The sequence below is a fragment of the Panthera tigris genome, chromosome B1 (genome assembly GCF_018350195.1).
Source record: "Panthera tigris isolate Pti1 chromosome B1, P.tigris_Pti1_mat1.1, whole genome shotgun sequence".
Taxonomy (NCBI): domain Eukaryota; kingdom Metazoa; phylum Chordata; class Mammalia; order Carnivora; family Felidae; genus Panthera; species Panthera tigris.
The window spans coordinates 136,786,290-136,810,123 of NC_056663.1; the positions used below are offsets into that span (position 1 = coordinate 136,786,290).

Below are 23,834 nucleotides of genomic sequence, written 5' to 3' on the forward strand. Positions count from 1 at the left end.
AGCCACCCAGGCACCCTTGGGAGGTGCTTTTTTTGTTTGTTCGTTTAATGTTTATTTATTTTTGAAGGAGAGAGAGCATGAGTGGAGGGGCATAGAGAGAGGGAGATACAGAATCTGAAGCAGGCTCCAGGCTCTGAACTGTCAGCATAGCGCCCCATGCGGGGGCCTGAACTCACAAGCTGTGAGATCATGACCTGAGCCAAAGTCGAAGGCCCAACCGACTGAGCCACCCAGGAGCCCCTGGAGGTGCTTTTTAATATTGCACCTGCTCTTCATTCTTCATACGGCCCTTTGTGCTTGGTGGGGTGGATGTATTCTTAGGCCTCATTTGAGAATCTTTATATGTAATGGCATACATAGCTGATGGAGGTAGTTGTTTATTTAATAGTGTGGCACCAGGGAAAAGTTGGGAACACCTTGCTCTATGCTTGACTGTTGAGAGCCCAGTGAGCCTATATATATTCCTCTGGCCTCAGAAAACTCCTATGTATCCTGGAGGACAAAAAGATACAATGGAGTTCTGGGCAACCACATGTACCTTGATTAACACCTGCCTAAAAGGTAAAGGGAGGGATGATGACTGGTTAACACTGATAACCACTTGTCTCCTGAGCCAGAATTGTGTTCACCTAAGAGCGACTGTAAGGCCAACTGTTGACTCTTCTGCTGTGGTGGAGACTTCGTTTGGAACTGTCATGAAGATTGAGCAAATAGTGTGTGCACATCCGTGTATGCATGCGTACATAAGTATGTGTGCTCCCCTCTTTATTTTGTTGTTCCCCTGCTGTGATGGCAGCATTCCCAGATAGAACCCCTGACAAATCTGTGGGTGTTCATCAAATGCTAAAGATGTCACAAGTAGCATCTCAAATTACTCTATGAGTAAAAGGGACTGTCTATGCACAGAAAATCTTTTTTTTTTAAATGTAACTTATTGTCAAGTTGGTTTCCATACAACACCCAGTGCTCATCCTGACAGGTGCCCTCCTCAATGCCCATCACTCATTTTCCCCTCTCCCCCACCCCCCATCAACCCTCAATTTGTTCTCAGTATTTAAGAGTCTCTTATGGTTTATCTCCTTCCCTCTCTGTAACTTTTTTTTCCCCTTCCCCTCCCCCCTGGGCTTCTGTTAAGTTTCTCAGGATCCACATATGAGTGAAAACATACGGTATCTGTCTTTCTCTGCCTAACTTATTTCACTTAGCATAACACTCTCCAGTTCCATCCACATTGCTACAAATGGCCAGATTTCATTCTTTCTCACTGCCAAGTAGTATTCCATTGTATATATAAACCACATCTTTTTTATCCATTCATCAGTTGATGGATATTTAGGCTCTTTCCGTAATTTGGCTATTGTTGAAAGTGCTGCTATAAACATTGGAGTACAAGTGACCCTATGCATCAGCACTCCTGTATCCCTTGGATAAGTTCCTAGTAGTGCTATTGCTGGGTCATAGGGTAGGTCTATTTTTAATTTTTTGAGGAACCTCCACACTGTTTTCCAGAACTGCTGCCCCAGTTTGCATTCCACCAACAGTGCAAGAAGGTTCCCGTTTCTCCACATCCTCTCTAGCACTATAGTCTCCTGATTTGTTCATTGTAGCCAGTCTGACCAACGTGAGGTAGTATCTCAGTGTGGTTTTGATTTGTATTTCCCTGATGAGGAGTGACGTTGAGCATCTTTTCATGTATGCACAGAAAATCTTAACTATTTGGTCTTATGGATGAATACCCCAAATCTTTCAACCAAACTAGATTACAAAGAAAAAGCAATCAAATTAGCTCTGTATTTCCACTTTCCCCAGTATACTACTTGTTTCATCTACATTTCTGTAGCATCAGTGCTTTCGTAACTGAACCAGTCATTTATGAACTATGAACCAGGCTGCATAGTGCGCATCTAAGCCTGACTGAAGTCACATTGTATCATTTTTTGTCCAGTTGTTTGCCTTTTTACCCCCTCTTGGAGGAATGGGATGTGTGGATTTTAAGGTGGTTGGTGTAGATCTAGAAAAAGCTAGTAAAATCCAGCAAAGGGAACTAGACTTTGATAAAACTCTGGTACCTGTTCTTTGCATTCTGGATTCATGCTTCCAGAAATCTGCTAAAGTATTTATTTAGCAAACAATGTTAATGTTGTTAGTCTGAAACACCTAGAATGACTTTGTACAAACATCATTACTCCATAATGTCTAAGATCTTCATTTTAATGGAGTTGTACTCCCTGTAGAATTTGAATTCAATTTTTGGCTGATATTCCATAGACTTAGAAGGCTATTGTTATTGTTCATCAGGTAAGCTTGTTCCTGCTTTTATTGCTGTCTTATAATTTCCTGGTCCATGACCTTTCTAAACCACCTTTTATGTATCAATGGGTTAATGTGCAAGCGGGGAGGGGGGAGGGAGAGATGGCTTCAGAAGCCTTGTGAAATAGAGGAAATATTTCTATTTCCTTTCTTTTTTTTTAATGTTTACTTACTTTGGGGGGGGGGGGGAAGCACAGCGCAAGGGAGGGAGGAGCAGAGAGAGGAGAGAGAGAATCCCAGGCAGGCTCCACAGTGTCAAAACAGAGCCCAACGTGGGGCCTGAACTCACGAAACCGAGAGATCATGACCTGAGCTGAGATCAAGAGTCAGACGCCCAACCGACTGAACCACCCAGGAGCCCCGAAACATTTCTGTTTCAAAAAGATACAAGACTTGTTGGACTTTAGCCTATGTGAGGTAAATTCTAATGGAATTGGTGTCTCAAACATCTACAATTATCTCTTTTATATCTTTAGAGGCTTTTACACTTCTCAGGTCTAGAGCATAGCATTTTAGCATTATTAACTTGGTTTCTTTACTTCAGTAATTAATATTTGTAAATGGCTTCATGCAGTTCAGTAGAGACTTCATTTCCAAACAGATGTGTTACCAGTAGTTGATGTAAAATGAACCAGGAGGGAGCCTATCACAGGAACAGAATGGATTCAAATTTGATTAGAAGAGGAAAGTTTCAAACCTTTTTTTCTGGTAAGTAAAAGAGTAGTGAGTATAATATATAATTTAAGGGACCCATTAAGGCAGCCAATAAGTATGATGAGTTGGCTAATGATGAGAAATCAGGGGGGCCTGGGTGGCTCAGTCAGTTAAGTGTCCAACTTTGGCTCGGGTCATGATCTCACGGTTCGTGAGTCTGAGCCCCACAGCAGGCTTGCTGCTGTCAGCCTGTCAGCGCACAGCCCTCTTCAGATCCTCTGTCCCCCTCTCTGTTCCTCCCCTGCTCACGCTTGCAAAAAAATAAACATAAAAAAAAAATCAATGACCCTATTAAAAAAAAAATTATGAGGCATCATTTCTTCTTGTACTTTGTCCAATAAAGGAATTCGCTACTCTAGGAGAACTAGAGTACGTGGTGGAATTGAATATGAAAAACAGGCTTCAGTAGTAAAGAGGGAAAGCAACCATCTCCTAAAAGTGACCTAAAAGTAACTACCTATCCCTCTAGCTATCTCCATATAACTGATGACCTTCCCTGACCACCTTTTTTCCTTGAAGGAATCTTTGGGAGAGAACTAGTCAGTTTTAACAGGTAAAAATCAAGTCCACAAAGAGTTTTCTGCTGGAAGGTACTGCTTGGACACCTTGAAGGAACCTAACCTTTCCTTGATCTGGGCACTGAACGAGGTACTTAGCTCTCTCTCACAGTCCTCATCACATCAGCCCAGGAAGCTAAGCTATTCAGTTGCCCGATGCAGCTAGTGAGCAGTAAAATCTGTATTCAAACCCAGATCTCAGCCTGGTGAGCATGTTCCTTTCACAAAACCAGTTTTCCCAAAGTAAGAATAACTGCTACTACAACGAAAACACATTATGCTTTTTGAGTTTGCTATTTTCCCTCTTAGTCTACAGAGACCTGGCATTTCCCACAAATGAGGCATGTGGTTATTATAAATGGATCAACTTACTGAGCATTATGTGTTGGCTTCTTTTTAGGCAGGTTCTCTTTATGTGCTGGGAAAGATGGCCCCTGGCAACCCAAAACCCGTATACCCCTCTACTGCTTGGGATATACAAAGGGGAGAGGAAACCTCTCACAATACCCAAATACTGCTCACAAAGACAACTCCAATTGCTTCTGTTTGGGTCTCGTGCCCACTCCCTAACTGAGTTCTGTGCCCAGAGAAGTAGGATACTAGAATCTGCTGGCCCACATGGTGTGCCTGTGTATGAACACAGTGATTTGTAAGCCCCACCAAGAAACCCATGGAATGGTCTCCCCACAGGAAGAGGTGCAATTTAGAAAAGAGTGGGGGAAAGAGTAGGCCAAAACAATCCCTTACCTACTGGAGAGAAGCCCTGGGTGGTCCCAGTGCAAAATTTCATGGGGAGACGGTGTAGAAGAGCACCTCCCGAGTGTCCAGGACCTGGATTTCGGCATCTTCTCTGCCACTTACTGTCAGTCAAATGTTGCCGCTTTTTGCCTCCAAATCCCTGTTTGTAAAATGAGAGGGTAGGACAAGAAAACTCTCGTTTCACTTCCCAGCTCTGGAAGTCTGTTATCCACCTACCTTTCCTACAGCGTCTTTGTGTATTAACTACAAATCTTCAAAAGGAATGGAAAACAAATTAGGATAAGCACCGAAGCTTTGAAGAAAAATGACAAACAACTCAGGCCTGTTTATATTTGGATACCTTTCTTTCTTTTGTAGAATTAATTTTATGTCTAATCTGGAGAAAAATCAATGCAAGGCTTTCCTTGGTTGGAAATAAGTGGGCAGGCGTTAAAGCAGTTTCTAATTTGAGGATTTGGGATAAATATATTTGCTTGGCATTGAGGTCCTTAGGGTGAGTTCCCTCTGTAATGATATATATTTCCATGAAATTAACCTTTCTAGACACCTGTTTCCCACATCAAGAATAGGCCACATTTGATTACATAGATACTCAACAATGAACTAGCTTTTTCTCTGGTGCTGCAAAATCTGGGTCACCCTTTTGACATTCCTGAACTCTATTTACAAATGCCCCCTCCCCACTAAAGAACAGCAGGGGCCTTTGCCTTTTAAGAGCAGCCTGTGGTAATTGACACAGCAGGGAGAGAAAGAGGTCATTGAAACAGAAACAATAACTGCAGCTAATACTGAGAAATAAATAAGAGCTTGTTTATCTGCCCTTGGAAACCAAAATAACTATCCTAAAAGAAATTGGGGCGGGTGTTTGTGAGGGAAAGGGAACTGGAGAGCTGGAAGAGTTGTGGGTGAAAACGTTTCAATACTGTCTTTCTTCTGTCACAATAATAGGGATTGTTCATTTATTTCAGAGAGCTGGGATTTGGGAGCAGGGAGAGAGAGACAGTGGGGAGGAGCTTGGTTTGGTTTGTATACCTTGTTTTACCCAGATGTTGGTCAAAGGGGGGTGTGGTGTAGGTTTTCACAAATGTTAACTTGCCATGCCTGGCTCTTAAAAGATGCTTAGTGATTCTTCCATAGCATTTGTTAGAGTTTGTGGTATATTCTTCTCATAGTGAGGATTTGATTGCCTTCTGGCTGCCCGGCTGGACCTTGAGTTCCATGAGCACAGCCATATACTCCTGTCCGTGGAGCTGAACTTATGCTTGGCTTCTACGAGAGGCTCAAATAAATAGATGTTGAATGAAAATGTTAATTTCATTCCAACTGAAGATAACTTGGAAAGATGCAAAGGACAGTATATCACCGACAGAAGAGACAGGTTTGGGTTGGTTTCGGTACTCCAGTTTCTCATTAAGTAGATGCTCTTCTCTAAGAATTAGGAAGTAAAGGCCTTCAAATCCAGCCATCTCCCCTGCCTAGGTTCCTGCTGCTAAATGGTAGCACTTTGTTGTTTTTTTTTTTTAATTTTTTAATATTTTTATTTATTTTTGAGACAGAAAGAGACATAGCATGAGCAGGGGAGGGGCAGGGAAAGAGGGAGACACAGTCCGAAGTAGGCTCCAGGCTCCGAGCTGTCAGCACAGAGCCCGACATGGGGCTCGAACACCCAGACCATGAGATCATGACCTGAGCCGAAGTCGGACACTTAACCGACTGAGCCACCCAGGTGCCCCAGTAGCACTTTGTTAAGAGTGGTCAGGAAATATGGGAAGGGTCTTAAGCAACAAGGCTGGGCTTTGTTAAAAGAAAACCCCTCATTCCCTTCATATCCAAAGCAATAGAATCATTCATTTTTTAGGAACAGGTCCCCCCTCATCCACTGCTATAAAATCTCAATAAGAAAAATTTCCAATCCATTTAATACAGAAAAGGGGAACCCAACCCTTCTGTGACTGGAGGAAGCTGAGAAGACTAATTTTATACTAAGCCCATGGTGTTGCTGTATCTCAAAGCCACTCTTCTGGTCATCTGGGAGGCAAACTTCCCAACTTTATGTTCCCCTGAAATTATTCTAACCTAAAGCCTGGGAATGGCTTCCTCACCCCTAGGTGCACAAAGATTGTTTACATGTGAAATTGTTGTCCATGCCTCTCATCCAAAAGGCGGCTCGCCCCCCTCCTTTAATTCCACAAGAGCTGCAGGGTGCATCCCTTCCTTAGGCCAAGGGAGTTGCCTTGCATGATTACCTCTGATACTGTGGTAAATAAAACTGTGATTTTATTTCACAGTTGCCTGGTGTGGCTAGAATTTGTTCTTTGAAGGCCTGAATCCCTCCAACCCACCCAGTCTGGAACCCTCAAACACACCCTGGCTTCCAGGTCAGGCAGGTTTCATAACTGCATCAAGTCCATCTCTCTAGGTGATTAAAAAATAATGAAATACCCACATAATCTTGGAAGCGTTCATTGACAATTGAGAGCTGTGCCTTGTCCTTGTTTAGGAAGCCCCCTGCCACCCAAACCACTGAGCACCTGGCTCATAATCTTCTTCAGCTAAATCTGGACAACCACTCTGTGTGATTTCAAACTCCTGTGAAGGTCCTGTCCAGTAAACCTCAACCTCCTCAGCACCAGACTACCTTTGACCTACTCATCCCAGGGACAGCCACCTCCACTATAATCCTGTGGCCTCACCTTGGAACTGATCATTGGAAAAGCAGTGGAAACGCTTCTACCACTATAGGTCTTAAGTCCCAAATCCCACTCTTGGAGCACAGTGCCCATTACTCCCTTTATTCTCATTCCCCAACAGAAATCGGCCTTCAACTGTTTTCAAAACCTTGGTGCCTTTGATTTCTCTACTATATATGAGTTCTTAGCTTCCTTCTGATCACATTTCCTTCTCCTTTCTCCAGCCTGGACTCCATATAAACTTCTCTCTCACCAGCACCTCAGTTACCTGACTCTCCTATCCTCACCCCACCCCTAGGGCACCTGGGTAGTTCAATTGGTTAAGTGTACAACTTGGGCTCAGGTCATAATGTCACTCTGGAGTTTGAGCCCACATGGGTAGGGGGCAGGGGGGGGGGGACTCTGCCCCTCCCCCACCCCCACTCTCTCTCTCAAAAATAAACAAACATAAAAAAAATTTTTTTTTTTAAATCCCCATCCCTACTTCAATTGGGATATTCCATCAGACTGCTGAGTTAGGCTGTATAACCGTTACTGTGCAGACATCATGATGCCATTTTAAGCTTAGAGCATCCATTCTTGGTTGGGCCCTTAATTTGGCTCAACAATCTTTTAAGCATTTCTTGGTCAGCTTCCTCTTTCGTTCTGCTCAATAGCTCTTGGAAGCCTTCATCACCTTTCTGCAGCTCTCTACTAAATTCCCACTCTGCTTACCCAGCAGATGATCTGACCTTTCCCTTCAGAAGAAACAGGCTGTCATGGCACCCTCCTTCACTTTACTGGCTCTAAAAGCTCTATCTGCCCTCATCCTCATTTCCTTTCAGTCTCCAAGAACAAGCTGTCCCTCTGCTCAAAGTTCAACCATCTGATCACTCCATCCCATCCTGCCTAACCCCCTCCCCAACCCTAGAAAACTAGCTCCATCAAGCATTACCTTCCTCATGGTTTTGACCTTTGACCTTTCATTATATTTCTGCTAGCCAATAAGTGTGCTCAAATCCCTCTTGTCTGAACACTCAGACACACACTCAGTTTCGTTTCTTTACCCTTCACTCCAAGCTTCTTGAAAAATTGATTTCCATATATATGCTATGCTTGTCTCCTCTTCCTCATTCTTAAACTTCTGTGTAAGGTCTTTTCCCATAACTCGCTGAAAAGGCCTCGGCACAGGTCAGCCATGACCTTTGTATGTAGTGGGCTCCTCATTCTCCCTCCTTAGTAGCTTCTCTATAACATGCGATTTTGTGAATCCTCTCCCACATTTTGCTGATTCTCCTAACTCTTCCATTTTCTCAATCCATGCCACAGGCTTCCTTTTCTTTGCCATTCTCATGAATAGCACTTCACTAGAATTCTACCCAGAATCCTTCCTACCTTCCCAGGGCAACTGCTTCCACGGCTAGATTTTACTCTACTCAGTTATGACTAAGATGTTCTCTCCAGCCTACATCTTCGCTGGGCTCCAGGCCTATGTATTCAACAACCTACTGAACATTCTTTTTGGATGTCTGACAACACGGGACCTTTTTTTTCCTTTTTTTAACTTGCTCCTGCTTCTTCAGTCCCAATCTCAAAAAATGATTAGATGATTATGGTGATGATGATGATTAATATTTATGGATTCCTTACTACCTGCCAGGCTCTGTTCTAACCTTTAGTTGCCACAAGAATACTATAAAGTAGGTATTATTATTGAGTATTATTAAGTATTATTAAGTGTATTATTTTACAAAAATATAAGCACAGATTTAATATCTCAATAAGTGACCCTGTCTTTCACTTGAATACCAAATCCAGGGAGCCAAAAAGGATCCAGTATTTTTTATTCCTCCCCTTCATGTTCAATCAAGCATGAAGCCTGCTGGTTCTTCCATTTTAGTTTCTTTGGATTTATCCCTCCTCTCCATAACCTCTTCTCCAGAATCTGTGCCTTTGCCTTACTTCAGACCCTCATCATCACTTGACCAGACTCTTAAAACAGTGCCCTAACCGGTCCCCTTGCCTTCAGTCCTACCTCTCTCTACCTCCAATCACGTCATTCTCCACACCTCTTCTAGAGTGGTCTTTCTATAATACAAATTTGATCACATTATTATGCTTCATAAAGCTTTCCCATGTCTCCCCTCACCTACCACATAGCTCTTTTGGCATGACATTCATGAAACCCACCTACCTTCATGTGCTGCCCACCGCATGGCATTTCAACTTCATCTCCTACTGTTTCCCTACTTTCACCTCAGATATTTCAGACACGTCCCTAAATGCCAAATGCAAAAGCTTTCGCTTGCACCATTTTCTCTACCTGGAATGTCCTCTGCCATTTATTTGTCTGATAAACTACTTATTCTTCAAAACTCTGCTCTATGAGATGGTAGCCAGGAGCCACACATGGCTATTAAGCACTTGATATGTGGTAACCCGAATTAACATGTTATAATAACATCTGCCATAATAATAAACAATGGATTTTGAAGGTACAGTGTGGGAAAAAGTATAGAAGTCTTAATAATTTTATATAGACTACATGATGAAAAGATAATATTTTGGATAGATTGGGTTAAACAAACTACTAAAATTTATTTTTTCTACTTTTTTAATGTGGCTACTAGAAAAATTAAATTTATACATGTGGCTGGAATTTGTGGTGTGTATTATATTTCTATTACAGAGCACTCCTTGAAGATCCTTTCTTGGCAAATTTAACTAAGGGGGCAAAAGATTTATACACTGAAAACTACAAAATGTTGCTGAGAGAAATTAAAGAAGACACATAGAAAGAGATCTCAAGTGTTGGGATTAGAGACTTAATACTGTTAAGGTGTCAATACTAACCAAAGTGATCTTCAGATATATTGCAATCTTTATCAAAATCCCAGTGGAATTTTTTGCAGAAATAGAAAAATCCATCCTAAATGTATATGGAATCTTAACAGATCCAAAATGTCCAAAAGAATCTTGAAACAGAAGAAAAAAGTTGGCAGTTTTATGCTTCTTGATTTCAAAATGTATTATAAAGCTACAGTAATCAAAACAATGTGGTACTGGCATAAAGACACACCTGCAGACCAGTGGAATAGAATAGAGTCCAGAAATAAACCCTCAAGTGTATGGTCAAATGTTCTTCCGTAAGGGTGCCAAGACCATTCAGGGAAAGAAAAGGAGAGTCCCTTTAACACACGGTGTTTAGAAAACTGAATATCTACATGCAAAAGAATGAAGTTGAACCCTTATCTTATACTAGGTACAAAAATTAACTCCAAATGGATCAAAGACCTAAATGTATGAAGTAACTAAAAAAGTCTTTGAAGAAAACAGGGGGAAAGCTTCATGACATTGGATTTGGCAATGATTTCTTAGATACGACACCAAGAGCATAGGTAACAAAAGTAAAAATGGCTCATTGGACTACATCAAAATTTAAAACTTCTGTGCATCAAAGGACACAATCGACAGTGAAAAGGCAACCTATGGAACGGGAGAAAATATTTCCAAACCATTTATCTAATAAGGGGTTAATATGCAGAGTGTAAAAAGAACTCCTGTAACTGAACGCCAACAAAAAACCTGATCAAAGGATTAGAATAGACATTTCTCCAAAGATGCCATACAAATGGCCAACAAGCCCATGAAAAGATGCTCAACATCACTATTAGGGAAATGCAAATCAAAACTACAATGATATGTCAGCTCAAATCCATTAGAATAATGGCTGTAATCTAAAAAAAAAAAAAAATCCAAAAAACAAAGGAAACCCAACAAAAATGACAAGCATCAGTGAGGATGTAGAGAAATGAAAACTCTTGCACATTGTTGGTGGGAATGTAAATGGTGCTGCTGTTATGGGAAACAGTATGGAGCTCCCCCCAAAATTGAAAATAAAATTACCATTAAATCCACCAATACTACTTCTGGATATAGATCCAAAAGCATTGAAAGCAGAGTTTCAAAGAGATAGTTGCACACCTATGTTCATAGTAGCATTATTCACAAGAGCCAAAAGGTGGAAGCAACCCCAAGTGCCCATCATAGACGAATGGATAAGCAAAATGTGGTAAATACATACAATGGGATATTATCTGGCCCTGAAAAGGAAGGGAATTCTGACACATTTTACAACATGGATGAACCTTAAAGACATGGTGCTAAGGGAAATAAGCCAGTCACACAAAAAGTCAAACACTGTATGATTCCACTTATATGAGGTATCTAGAGTAGTCAAACTTATAGAAACACAAAATCCAATGATGATTGCTGGGCTAGGGAGAGGGAGAAATGGGGAATTGTTTTCATGTGCATGACTTTCAGTTTTGCAAAGTTGAAAAAGGTCTAGAGATGTATATATTTATTTTATTATATATTTAACACTACTGAACTGAACATTTAAAAATGCTGGGATTTATGCATATTTGACCACAATTAAAAAAAAAAACTTTAAAAATTCAAGTTAAAAAATCCTTACTCAAGATATCACCCTTTCTCCTTTCCCCTACCTCTTCCTTCCTTTGTATCTCCACTTTGCCTTATATATACCACTATTAGGGCTCTTACCACATTTTTTGGTAATTATTTGTTTGACAGGATAAAGGTTACTATCCCATTTGCCCCCATTAAGGGATGAAATGAACACTCACCCATGTCTGGGGTCTTGACCAGAAGCTAAGAAAAGAGACACTAGCCCTGATAGCATAATATGCTACAGGGGAAAGTTGATATTAGCAAGAGTATATCTTATATCTGTAGAGGTTTCACTCTGAAATTAGATAGGGAAGAACCATTTTTCTTCAGTCATCCTTCTGAGGTCTGAAAGACCTCATGGGCACTTGCCCCTCCCCCCAACACATACAATCATTCCCTTATCCAGCCTGAGTCCAACCTGCTGAAAGGAGTGGCCCAACCCAGGCTAAGCCTTTGGAGGGAAGAGAGGAAGATGTTCATTCAAGACAGATTCAAGATAGAGTAGCTTATCTAACAGATAATGTACCCAGGGGTTAAGTAAATAACTGTTTTTGCTGCCTCCCCACCCCCCCCCCCCAGACTCTTGTTGTGTATGCTTGATATAAAATAACTTTTTTTCCAGATAATGGACTGGATCTTCCTGCCCTTTGAAGGTCATAGCCAAGAGGTTACATTTGTTTGCTCTGTCTTCCCCCCTAGATGAGGAGCTCCTTTAGAGCAGGGACAGCTTATTCATCCTTGTATCCCCAGTGTCCACTAGTCCCAGCACGTAGCAGGTGCCCAATAAATCCCACACAAATGATCGAGTGGTCAGAGCGTGTGTGGGGTGAGTCATTATGATAACCCAGAGATTTTTGGCCAAGCAACTAGTCCATCCCTGAGAGAAAGGACAGTCTGAATTAGAGACCTGCAGGGAGTATATGGGTCTAATGGGAGTGGGGAGGAGCAGGCACATGTGAAGAAAAGTGGTTCATTATAAAGCCCAGGTTGAGCAGGATAATGAAGTCTATACCCTCCAGTTTCATGTTCTATTGTCTCACTAGTCATTATATAATGTCAACATTTATCCAGTTTCCAGGCTAATTTCCTTTCATTCTAAAGTATCAGCTCCATCTGAAGCACCACCATAACACCCCTCAGGGGTCCCAATTCCACTGCCACATACAGTTTTAAATCAGATGGTATTTTTTTAATGTTTATTTTTGAGAGGGAGACAGAGCGTGAGCGGGGAGGGGCAGAGAGAAGGAGACACAGATCCAAAGCAGGCTCAAGGCTCTGAGCTGTCAGCACAGAGCCCAACGTGGGGCTCGATCTCTTCAACCGTGAGATCATGACCTGAGCCAGTCTGACACTCAACCGACGGAGCCACCCAGGCGCCCCATAAATCAGACGTTATTGTAACCTGGCTGATTGGACTGTTTCAGGTCTGCTAACAGAAAGATGCTCTTGTATGGCCCTTTCATGCAGCCAGTTCTTTGTAATTTTTTCCCCCTCTCCTGGAATCTTGGAAAGGATGGGTAACCCAAAAATCAGCCTTATTTGTCAACATAATGGTACTCCTTCAAACTCACATTCATAGAATTGCAAGCTGGAAGAAAGAGTAAACATTAGTTCTGTTTCCCGGGTAAGAAAATTTGTGTCTGGAAAGCCAAGCCGGGTCACACGACTCAGAACTAGAACTCAGAGCCCCTGATTTCCAGTCCTGAGCGCTTTTTCTTCGGCTACCACACGTGCAGTCTCACCTGCTTAGAACACGACCAGCTCACCCTGTCAGCATTTCTGTGCAATTAGGGCTCCCTCTGAACAGCTCTGAATTGTCTGCGAGAGAGGAATGAACAAACACAAATTTTTCTCGGGGTAATTTTCCTTGGAACGTTCTGGGTGATTTTTCTAAAGCCCCGTTCACAACGGTGCTGACTTTACGGTACTGTTCCATCAGCGGAGTCCGGAAGGTCGCTGATTAGTCCAGAGTTAGCCGTAAGCAGAACTCCGCCGCGGATGGGCTGCGCGGTGGACAGGGCACTGGTGCTACTAAATCACGTATCATCTAAAAGGCACTAATTGAGTACCTACTGTGTGTCTGGTTGCGGCTGCCTGTTAAAAGTTGAGCAGCTGCCTCCATCCCTCCACTGGCCCAAGGAGCCAGTTGAACCTGCAGACGCGTGCGCTTCTGATTCTCATCTCGGATATGGCCTTAACCTGTGTTGCGACCCCAGGCAAGTATTTTAAATCCGCCAACACCAGTGAACTGTGGCTTCAAAAACAAAAACAAAAACAAAAACGTATTTTCAAAAGGGAAAGGTATTTTTTGGAACTGGAGAAGCACACAAAAACGACAAAAGTGCCGTGAGCCGCGCTGCAGGCTCCCTGGCGGGGGAGCCACATGCCCCCACCCTCGGGCGGAGGGGCCAAGCGCCTGCCCCGCGCGCCCGCCCGTAGCGCTCACGGGAGCCCCGGGCAGCGGAGGCCAGGAGGGCGCCTTCCTCTTTAAGAGCCCCACAAGCCGTCCTGATTGGCTGTAGCTATGCAGGTCTTCCTTCCTCGACTCCCTCCGAGGGCTCCCTCCCGCTCCCTCTCCGCGCGCCCTCCCCCAACTCCGCGCCCCCTCCCGCCCCCTGCGCTCGCCTCTTCTTCCTCGCAGCGGAGTTTGGCCCCAGCAGCCGCCGCGGTGATTCGCCAGCAACAGATGCCGGGCGCCCAGATTGGCATCCTTAGTCCCCGCTGAGCGCCCGAAGAAGAGGGCAGGAACCAGAGAAGGGCCGGGAAGGCGGGGACGGGAGTGCAGAGACCACCCCTCCCCAACCCCAAAAGGCAGAAGCCCCCGCCCCCACCGGAGAGCTCCGCGCCGGCCAAGCGCCTGCCTGCTGCCGCTGCCGCTGCCTCGGGCGCCCACCTCTCCCCAGCCATGCCCGGCCCGGCCGCCGACGGGAGGCAGGTCCCCTTCCGCAACGCCAAGGAGGAGATCCGTGCGAGGATCGAAGTCTCGGAGGGCAGCGGCGACCCGCAGAGACTGGGCGGGCGCGGGCAGCGGCAGATCGTCTGGAGGAACGTCGTCCTGATGAGCCTGCTTCACTTGGGGGCCGTGTACTCCCTGGCCCTTATCCCTAAAGCCAAGCTGCTCACCCTGCTCTGGGGTAAGTCCCGCCGGCGCCCCCTGTGCCCCGGGCGCCGTGGCGAGGCCACGGCGGGGCGCGCGGAGTCGCCGGCCGCCGCTCCGCTGCCGGTGGTGCGGGGAGCCCTGTCCGCACTCCGCTCGCTTCCCCCACGCGCCCGGCCCCTTTGCCCTGCAGTGGTCGGCCCTTGGGACGGGCTGCTGTCTCAGTCCAGGTCTTTGCAACTTCTCCCTTCTCCGCTGTCTGGCTAAGTAGGCGCATTTGCCGACTCTTGGTTGGAGAGCGGGAGGGACCCAGGGTCCGGTCGGTCCACCGCTGGGTGCAGAGGCGCGCCGAGGGACGTGCTGGGCGCCGGCTGGCCGAGGCTTCCGGGGAGGGAAGACGGGCGGGATTGTTGTGTCGTCCGTGCTGGTCCCTGGGGTCCTCCTATCTGCCGCCTTTCAGGTTCTCAGTCTCCTCCGCGGGCCGCGGACCGCGGACCGCGGACCTTGGGGCCGAGTTAAGGACAAGAAAGGGAGTGGAGGAAGGTGGAGAGACCCGGCATAGGAACGGTCTTGATTCTCGCGCGTGAGATGGATGAAACCAGTTTCCCTCCTGTCCCCGCAAGGCTCCTGCCTCTGCCCCCTCCGTGATCTGCTATGTCCAGTTGCACTTACACGGTCCCAGAAGTTTCTTGGCGAGCAAACCGAGACCTTGGCGAGATCGCTCTGTCGCCAGCACAGAGCTCTAACTGTGGCTGGGGAGAGCCTCCTCCAGGCCCTGTCTTATTCTGGCAGGTGCGGGGCTATCGCCGCATCTGTGACTCTCCCACCGCCGTTCTTCCTAGCCAACCCCCCCCCCCCCCCCGTCCTTGTTGGCAGGGGAGGGAGCCCAAGAGTGGACCTGAGCACCCACCCACTCCTTGATCTCCTGGGCCCCTGAAACTCAGTGCCTGCCTTACACGACCCAAGTTGCTGGCCTCTGAACCACCTGGCAGACCCCTCTGGCCCCAGTAATGGGTTTTGACTTCAATCACCTCAGGGGCAGTAGCCAGGACAGAAGGTGCAGGCATTGATATCCCAGGCTGAGAACTTGATGAAGTTATCCAAGAAGCCCTTTCAGCTCCCATTTCGGGCATCTCCAAGGATCAGGGGCAGGAGAAGCACAACCTGCTTTTATTTCCAGAGGGGAAAAGGAAGGAAGAAAATAAGAAGACTTCTTTCTGCAAAGCTTATTTGGTACAGTGCCAGCTTCAGATGCCGAGGTTGATAAAGGGCCACTCTGGTTGCAAGCCTTCCCTTGAAACCCTATAGCCCCTGTTGGAAGCGAACCCATCTAGAATGGTGTAACTCTTAGGGGGTGTGACTGAGAGAGGGATGGTGAGAGGGGGGTCTTTGGGAATCCATGGAGCCTTTTCTCCCCCCTTTAAGTAAGCTCCACACCCAATGCACGCCCTCAAACTCACTACCAGGGGTCAAGAGCCACTTACTCCACCAACTGAGCCAGCCAGATGCTCCATGAAGCCTTTTGAAGTTCGGTAAAAGCCCTTGGCAACCCCCTGCTCATGCCTTCCCCAGTTCCCCAGTCAGTGCACCTCCTCAGTTCCTTCTTTTTCTTTCTTTCTTTCTTTCTTTCTTTCTTTCTTTCTTTCTTTCTTTCTTTCTTTCTTTCTTTCTTTCTTTCTCTCTCTTTCTTTCTTTCTTTCTTTCTTTCTTTCTTTCTTTCTTTCTTTCAAGAGAGAGTGAGCAAGCAGGGGAAGGGCAGAAGAGAGAGGGAGAGAGAGAATCACAAGCAGGCGCCATGCTCAGCTGGACTGGGGGTTAGACCTCAACCCCATGAGATCATGACCTGAGCTGAAATAAGAATTGGATGCTTAACCAACTGAGCCACCCAGGCACCCTGTACCTCCTCAATTCTGTGTCCTTTCCACCATCACCTTTGTGATCATGTATTGGTTTAATTCTCTATCCTCCTTCATCCCTTATCTCCAAGTGACTAGATTGTAAGATGCTCAGCCATTGCTTCGTGAACATACCCCCCACACTGGCATTTAAAGCCCTTACAGCCCCAGAGCCTCTGTGGAGCTCCTCTCTCCCTTTCCAGGGGTTCAGATTTTGCCATTGGACTTCAGAGTCCACCTGCCTCCAGGGGATTAAAGCTTAGTCTTAATAGCTGCAGTGTCAGAGAGAGCTCAGAGAGAAGTGAGCACTTAAAACATTTCCTTACATACCCGGAGCTCCGGAAGACCCACAGGCTCCACCCCCTACAGCCCCCAAGGCCTGCTGACCCTAGCACCCCACCAGGATCCACAAGGACATGGCCTTCTCTCCAGGCTTGCCAAGTCACTTCTGCCTTTTCTAGGCTCTTCTCTGTAGTGAAGACAGAATCTTTGTTTCTGAACGACCTTGGCCGGAAGATGCCTCCCTCAGCCCCAAACTCCTTCAGCTTCCCCAGAAAAGCCAACACACTGCAGGAATCTGGTTTCCCTCTGTGGGTGATGTTGCCAACCCCATTCTTGTACCTTCCTGCATTGTCTTCTGCCTTAGCTACCTTTCATCAGCTCGGTTCTCTGAATCTTGATTCTCTCCCTACCTGTGCTTCATTGCATCACTAGAAAGAGAGAGAGAGAGAGAGAGGGAGAGAGAGAGGGAGGGAGGGAGGGAGAAACAGAGAAAGAAAAAGAGAAGGAGGGAGTGAGGGAGAGAGAAGGATGGGGGGGAGAGAGAAAGAAAAGAAAAAAAGAGCATATAGTGGTGGCTGTTGTGGTTTCACAGTCCAAAATTTTGACTTAGAAACATTCTAAACAAATGAATCTTATCTGATGGACATTTTGTGAGAGAAGAAGGAGAGACAGAGATGAGGTAAGATTTGTTGTGCTGATCACTATGATAGATAGGGTTATTTTCAGTGAAAGCCCTGGGGTCTTGAGCCACAAATTTCCCCCACTGGATACCCTGTTTCACCCACTTCTGCTACTGGCTCTATCCAGCTTTAGGACTGAGTTCATGCACTAACGGGCTGCTCATCTGCTTCAGGGACCTAAGTTGTCAAGGAAATTGGCTTAGCCCATCCATTGCTTGCCACCCTTCATCCCAGGTGAGGTTGCCCTGGGAACAAGAGGCATTGATGCAATGCACCCAGCAGAGACTGTGTGTTAGGTGTGCAGCGTGATTTGTGGAGTGGGAGAATGTCCTCCATGAAAGGTCCATCCAGTTATCCTGCCCAGCCTCCTCTGTTGCCTAACCCCCTACCCTTTTATGACTCTCCTTGGGACCAGAGCGAGTTGTTTCCCTTCTTCTCCTTGCAGTTTCCTAAGTGGGCAGCCTACCAGAACAGAATGCTCTTGGTGCCACAGGTCCTGAGAGATGAGTTAACAAGTTGTTTCAAGGACAGAACACAAACTCCAACTGAGTTGGAGAAAAATCTTCACCTGCAGGCCTGAGCTCACAAAAGTGCCTGCTTTGAGAGTTTTTGGCCAAAGGCGCAGTTAGTCCATGTCCTGAGTCCCAACATGAGTGGGACAGAAGAGTGAGTGGCAGGAGTCATGGTATTAAGACTCCCGGGCTCCTTTCCAGAAGGCTTTGGCTTCGCCTGTCTCCGGGCATTCTGCTGTTGGTTTCCAGAAATGTCAGGGAGTTTTCTGGTTTCTCTCTAAGTGTCACTGAGTCCCCTAAGTGTGTTTCATGGTGACATCATAGCTTTTGTGTCCTCTTGGGACAACTTCAGTGGAAGTATGAGGCATGCGAACAGTAATTAGCCCTGTAACCCTGCTCCCTTCCTCCATCCAGTCCTGGGGCAAACCATTGAGGCTATTCCAGATTCCCTGGTGCCCTTGCTGGAGCTTCTGGACTCTCTGAAGTGGGGTTTAGCCTATGGGGAGGAAGCTAACCTATGGGGGGGGGGGAAGCTGGGAGGGGGCAGGGATTAACAAAGCACTCCGGGGCGCGAGGGGAGCATTGGGAGAGGCTGGGGTTTGGAGACTGCTGGTCCACCAATCAAATTCTGTGCAATTCCGAGAGTTGCCCAAAGATGCGCTGTCTTCTGTCAGGCATTGAGTAACCTTACTCCAGGACTTGGGATCCTCTTGATGTCTTTGTTGGGTTATGCTTCTTTTTCTATCAAGTCCCTACAGTTGTCACAGAGCCCCAAGAAGGTGTGACTTCAGACTTCTGGCTTGCCTCCATATTTTCTAGGGGGAGTGTGTCTCCGGAGAGAGAGACATATCTGAGCAAGAATCCTTGCTTTCCTACTTACCAGCTACATGACCTTGGACAAATTAACATCTCTAAACTCCAGTTTTCACACCTGTAAAATGGGTATATTAATACCTCTTGCTCTAAATTTGAAAGGCGTGTAAATCATAGCATGGTACCTTGCTCTTGGTTGGTGTTCAATAATTATTAGCTGCCATTATTATTGGTCCTGATATTGGCTCTTTTTCTTTAATAGAAGGGAAAAAGGTCCTCCTACAGCACAGTGAATTCTGCAATGCTGGCACAGAACTTGGCTTTGTTGCCTCTCTTGTATGGAAAAGAGTGCTTTGGCTTTGGAAACAAAGGTTCTTTCTCAAAATTCCCAAAGAGAAATGAACACATCCCTTCTAGTCTTTCCTCCCTCCCCCATTCCCTTCTCTTTGATTCTGTCTTCCTCCTATTTTCCTCCAAAAGGTCACTATTCTGTAGATAAGAATCTTTTTGTTTAGCTGACAACTCACCTGGTCTTTGGTGTTTTCTTTAGGGTTTTTTGAGCACAGCCCAATCATTTCTAAATCTCTAACAAGTCTCAGTTTTGACTTGTGTTTTTTTTTCCTCCCATCCCGGTCTTCTTGAGTCATGTTAAAAAAAAACCTAAAAACAAAAACAAAAAACTTTAATGCTCAATTAAACTACTAAAAAACGAAAAACGAAAAAGAATCTTCCTTTTTTAAAATCTGTAATTCCCAGCCCATTGTTGCAACTGTTGCATTTTTAATAAATGGGCAAGCTCTAAGAGCCTTACCCAAGGCTGGCGTGCAGCAAAACAGGAGAGAAGAGAGTCTGCTTTTGCTGGCTTAATAGTCCCGCCAAGTATAAATATAGGTTTGAGGTTAACATTATTAACTCAGTTTTTTCTAAAGCTGGTCAAGGTCCCTGCAGACTGTACTGTGATCTGGAAATGAGAAAGAGTGCTACAGAGTAGAAACCAGGGCTGGAATGAATGTGCTGCCCCTAGTTCAGCCTCATACATGTCCCCTTCCAGTTTGTGAGCCTCGGCTTCCTTGTCTGTGAAAGGGGGGCGGTGATACTGAGCTGAAAGTTGTTTTCAGAACTGGGGCACATAGGAAAGTGCCTGCCAGAGAGTAGACACTCAGTGCTGCCTGCTGTTATTACCTCCTACGATGGGGGCCTGTGTCATGAAATCTGCACTGGCTTCATCGTTTGTCTGGGACTTGGAGCACTTGGGGCTCAAATGTAAAAAGCACATCCTTTATTTATTTACTTTAAATTTGTTTTAATGTTTATTTTTGAGAGAGAGAGAGAGAGAGAGAGAAAGAGAGCGCACAAGGAGGGGAGGAGCAGAGAGAGAGGGAGACACAGATTCCAAAGCAGGCTCCAGGCTCCGAGCTGTCAGCACAGAGTCTGACGCGGGGCTCAAACCCATGAACTGCGAGATCATGACCTAAGCCGAAGTGGGATGCTTAACCCACTGAGCCACCCAAGCGCTCCAAGGCCCAGCCTTTAAATCCAAATGTTCCATCATGACCTTGCTGTAACATTTTTGTTCTTGCCTTGTCTAGTTTTGTGTATGATATAAAATTATAATAATTGCCTGGAGAAGCCATTGATCGATTTACCAAAGGATGACATAGCCATGTTAGGATTTTGCAAAACACAGTGATGTCTTTGGGTGACAGTATTCTCAATGAGTGTGTATTTTGACATTCTTTAGTTTCTGGCATGCAGTCTACCTGTCCCTGCTGTCTCATGTATGGTTTCTTAGCCCTGAGGTTAAGAGTATGGGCTTTGGAGTGAGGGTCTGGGATCAAAACCCAGCCCCCAGGGGCACCTGGATGGCTCAGTTGGTTGAGTGTCTGACTTTTAGTTTGTGCTCAGCTCATGATCTCACAGTTTGTGGGTTCAAGCCCTGCGTTGTGCTCTGCGCTGACAGTGCAGAGCCTGCTTGGGATTCTCTCTTTCCCTCTCTCTCTCTGCTCCTACCAGCCCTAAAAATAAAGAAAAAAGAAAAAAGCCTCCCAAGTTCAGCCTTGGGCAGATGACTACCTTCCCGAACCTTAGTGTCCCCAGGTGCACAGTGAGGTTAATTACTAGGTCAACAGTATTGCAGCTGGAGGGAAATGAAACAATACAGTAAAGAACTTGGCCTGACCTGTGATGAGCACAGGGTGATGTGTGAAAGTGTTGAATCAGGGGTGCCTGTCATGATCTCACAGTTTGTGGGTTTGAGCCCCACGTTGGGCTAGCTGATAGCTTGGAGCCTGGAGCCTGCTTTGGATCCTCTGTCCCCTTCTCTCTCTGCCCCTCCCTCCCTCTCTCTCTCTCTCTCTCTCTCAAAAATAAATAAACATTAAAAATTTTTTAAAAAGAAAGTGTTGAATCACTATATTGTGTACCTGAAACTAATTAACGTTGTATATTAACTACTGGAGTTAAAAAAAAAAACAAAAAGAAAAAGAAAAAGAAAAAAAGAACTTGGCCTGCAAGCAGCACAGAGGAAATGTTATCCCTGTGCCTGGGCCCACATTCCCTTACTGCTTCCCTTCTCTCCTTCCCTCTGTTTAGCTCATCCTTTGGAGGCTGGGCCTTGTTCCAGCACCCTCATTGTCAGAAAGCCTTGGTCATGGGGTCAAGGCTGTTGCCTCTGATTTTATTTCGTCAGGCAATGGGGTGGTGGCCCCACAATAGGTACCGGCTGTGACCCCCCCAGAAATGCCCATCCTTCGTTCATTATGTGTGCCAGTGGCCACGGGAGAGGTCCTCACAGTTGTACATGCAGTCACATACTCATCCATGCACGAATTCATTCATTTTTTTCCATTCCAGTGATTGTCAAAACAGGCTGCACATCAGAATCACTTGGGGATCCTTTGAAATTTTTGGAAGCCTCAGCCCTCACCCAGACCTACTGAATTGGAATCTCTAGGAGTGATGCCCTGGCTTCTTCCTCCCCTCCCCTCCCCTCCCCTCCCCTCCCCTCCCCTCCCCTCCCCTTCCCTCCCCTTCTCTTCATTTCCATTCGGATATTTCTGATGCACAGCTGGGCTGAGAACCATTATTTAATTCCCTTGCTGGATAATGTTTATGACTCACCCATTACCTACCAGGCGTTGGCTCTATCCCTGACTTCATGGCACTTAGAGGCCGACTGGAGAGATGGACAGGTGCACCGTATGCCAAGGCAGCATTAGTTACAGAGTGCTGGCCTGGGGAAGCTGGGGAGGCTCCCCGCAGGAAGAGATGGCTGCACTGAGCCTGGCAGGAGGCCCGAGGCTGGGGCTGGCTGGTGGAGGGGTTTGGGTGAGATGGCATTGGGGGGGGGGTGGGGAGAGACAGAGAAGGCCGGTTCAAGGACCTGATGGTCCAGTGAGGCTGGAGGTGGTCAGGGGCCAGATGCAGGGCAAGGAAGATTCCTGGGGACTAGCAGGATGGGGCATGTGGAGAGGCTGCCCTCAACCTCTCCCTGACTCTCGCCTTCTCCTCTCAGCCCATCACACGCACCAACAATTCCTGCTATGATCGAATGGTCTGGAGTGAAATTTTTTGGCCAGACACTTGCCGGTGGGATAAGTGAGTCTGAAGTTTTCCAGGAAAGACCCTGGGGCAGCCACCTAGAGCAGGTGGGCAGTGGAGCACGACTGGCCCTCAGGCTGTCCAGAGCTGAGGGGAGGCAAGGAATAACATCTCGGCTGGGCATCTGATTTCACAGACTCAAAGGTACTGTTCCGAGACTCGTTTACGAAAACGCCTGAGTACAAAAGTACAGGCAAACCAGACCCAGCGTGCCATATTCCACTCCCCTCCCTGTTCTCTACTCTTCCTTGTTTCTGGAAGATGCATATGTATGGGGGTGGGGGACAGTGTCCTTGCCTCACTTTCTCCCTTGAAGGCGAGTTTAAATGGCTGGTTCTCACTAGCCCTCATTTCAGGTTAGTCCCCTTTCCGACATCCTGCTCCCCATTTCGCAGCTTACTAGGATAGGTTAGAGGGCTCTGTGGGCCAGCAGCAGGGTCACCAGGGGCTTGTTAGAAATAAAGTCTTTGGGGCCCCTGATGGCTCAGTCAGTTAAGCATCTGACTTCGGCTCAGGTCATGATCTCATGGTTTGTGAATCTGAGCCCCGTGTCGGGTGAGCCCTGCTTCTCCCCACCACCCCCTGCCCTTCGTGGGATTCTCTGTCTCTCTGTCCCTCACTCACTTATATCCTCACTCTCAAAAAAAGAAAGAAAGACAGCTGTTCAGACCCCATTCCGGACCTACTGAGTCAGGACCTGCCTCTTTTTCTTTTTAATTTTTTTTTAATGTTTATTTATTTTTGAGAGAGAGAGCGAACACAAGTGGGGAGGGGCAGAGAGAGAGGGAGACACAGAATCTGAAGCAGGCTCCAGGCTCTCGGCTGTCAGCACAGAGCCTGACACAGGGCTCGAACCCATGAACCGTGAGATCATGACCTGAGCTCAAGTCGGGCCGACTGAGCCACTCAGGTGCCCCAGGACCTGCCTCTTAATAAGATGTCCAGGTGATTCATCTCCACGCTACAGTTAGAGAAGTGCGCCCTTAAGTGCAGCCACAGGCTGAATGTCCAGAGGAGCCGGATGGACGTGAGTGGGATTTGCCAGCTCTTCCTTCTTCCTCTTAATGGCCTCCTCCCCTCACCCTCTCCTCCTCCCCTTCTGCCTCCTTGTAGCTTATTTTAGAATATGTCAGGATCCTGCTTCTCTTGCCAACAAAAGGCTGTTGCTAAAATCTTTCAGCCGGCAGAAGCAATGTTTAATTCATGGGCTAGAAAATTAATTTTATTTTCATGAATAGAACTGGGGAAAAATAACAGGAAGGCTCTGTGCACAGCCCTTGGGGATTCAGCTTGTCTATTTAACAGATGAACTGGTAAAGGTGAAGAGGCCTCAGGGGAGGGCTGTCTTCCACAAAATTATGAAGTAAATCGGATCAGTTAGGATGCTTTTGGCCACAGCACAAAAACTCAAGTTTAAGTGGCTTAAATGATAAGGAAAATTTCTAATTTCAACTGATAATAAATCCTGAG

General features: G+C 46.2%; 1 protein-coding gene across 1 annotated transcript in view; it reads left to right on the forward strand.

The window, feature by feature from the left end:
• The first annotated feature begins 14,091 nt into the window (after positions 1 to 14,091).
• Positions 14,092 to 23,834, forward strand: part of SCD5 (stearoyl-CoA desaturase 5) — a 154,219-nt gene continuing 144,476 nt past the window's right edge. The window contains exon 1 of the mRNA XM_042984284.1: positions 14,092 to 14,619. Coding sequence (XP_042840218.1) covers positions 14,391 to 14,619 — 229 coding nt within the window. The 5' untranslated portion in view covers positions 14,092 to 14,390. The remainder of the gene's footprint in view (positions 14,620 to 23,834) is intronic.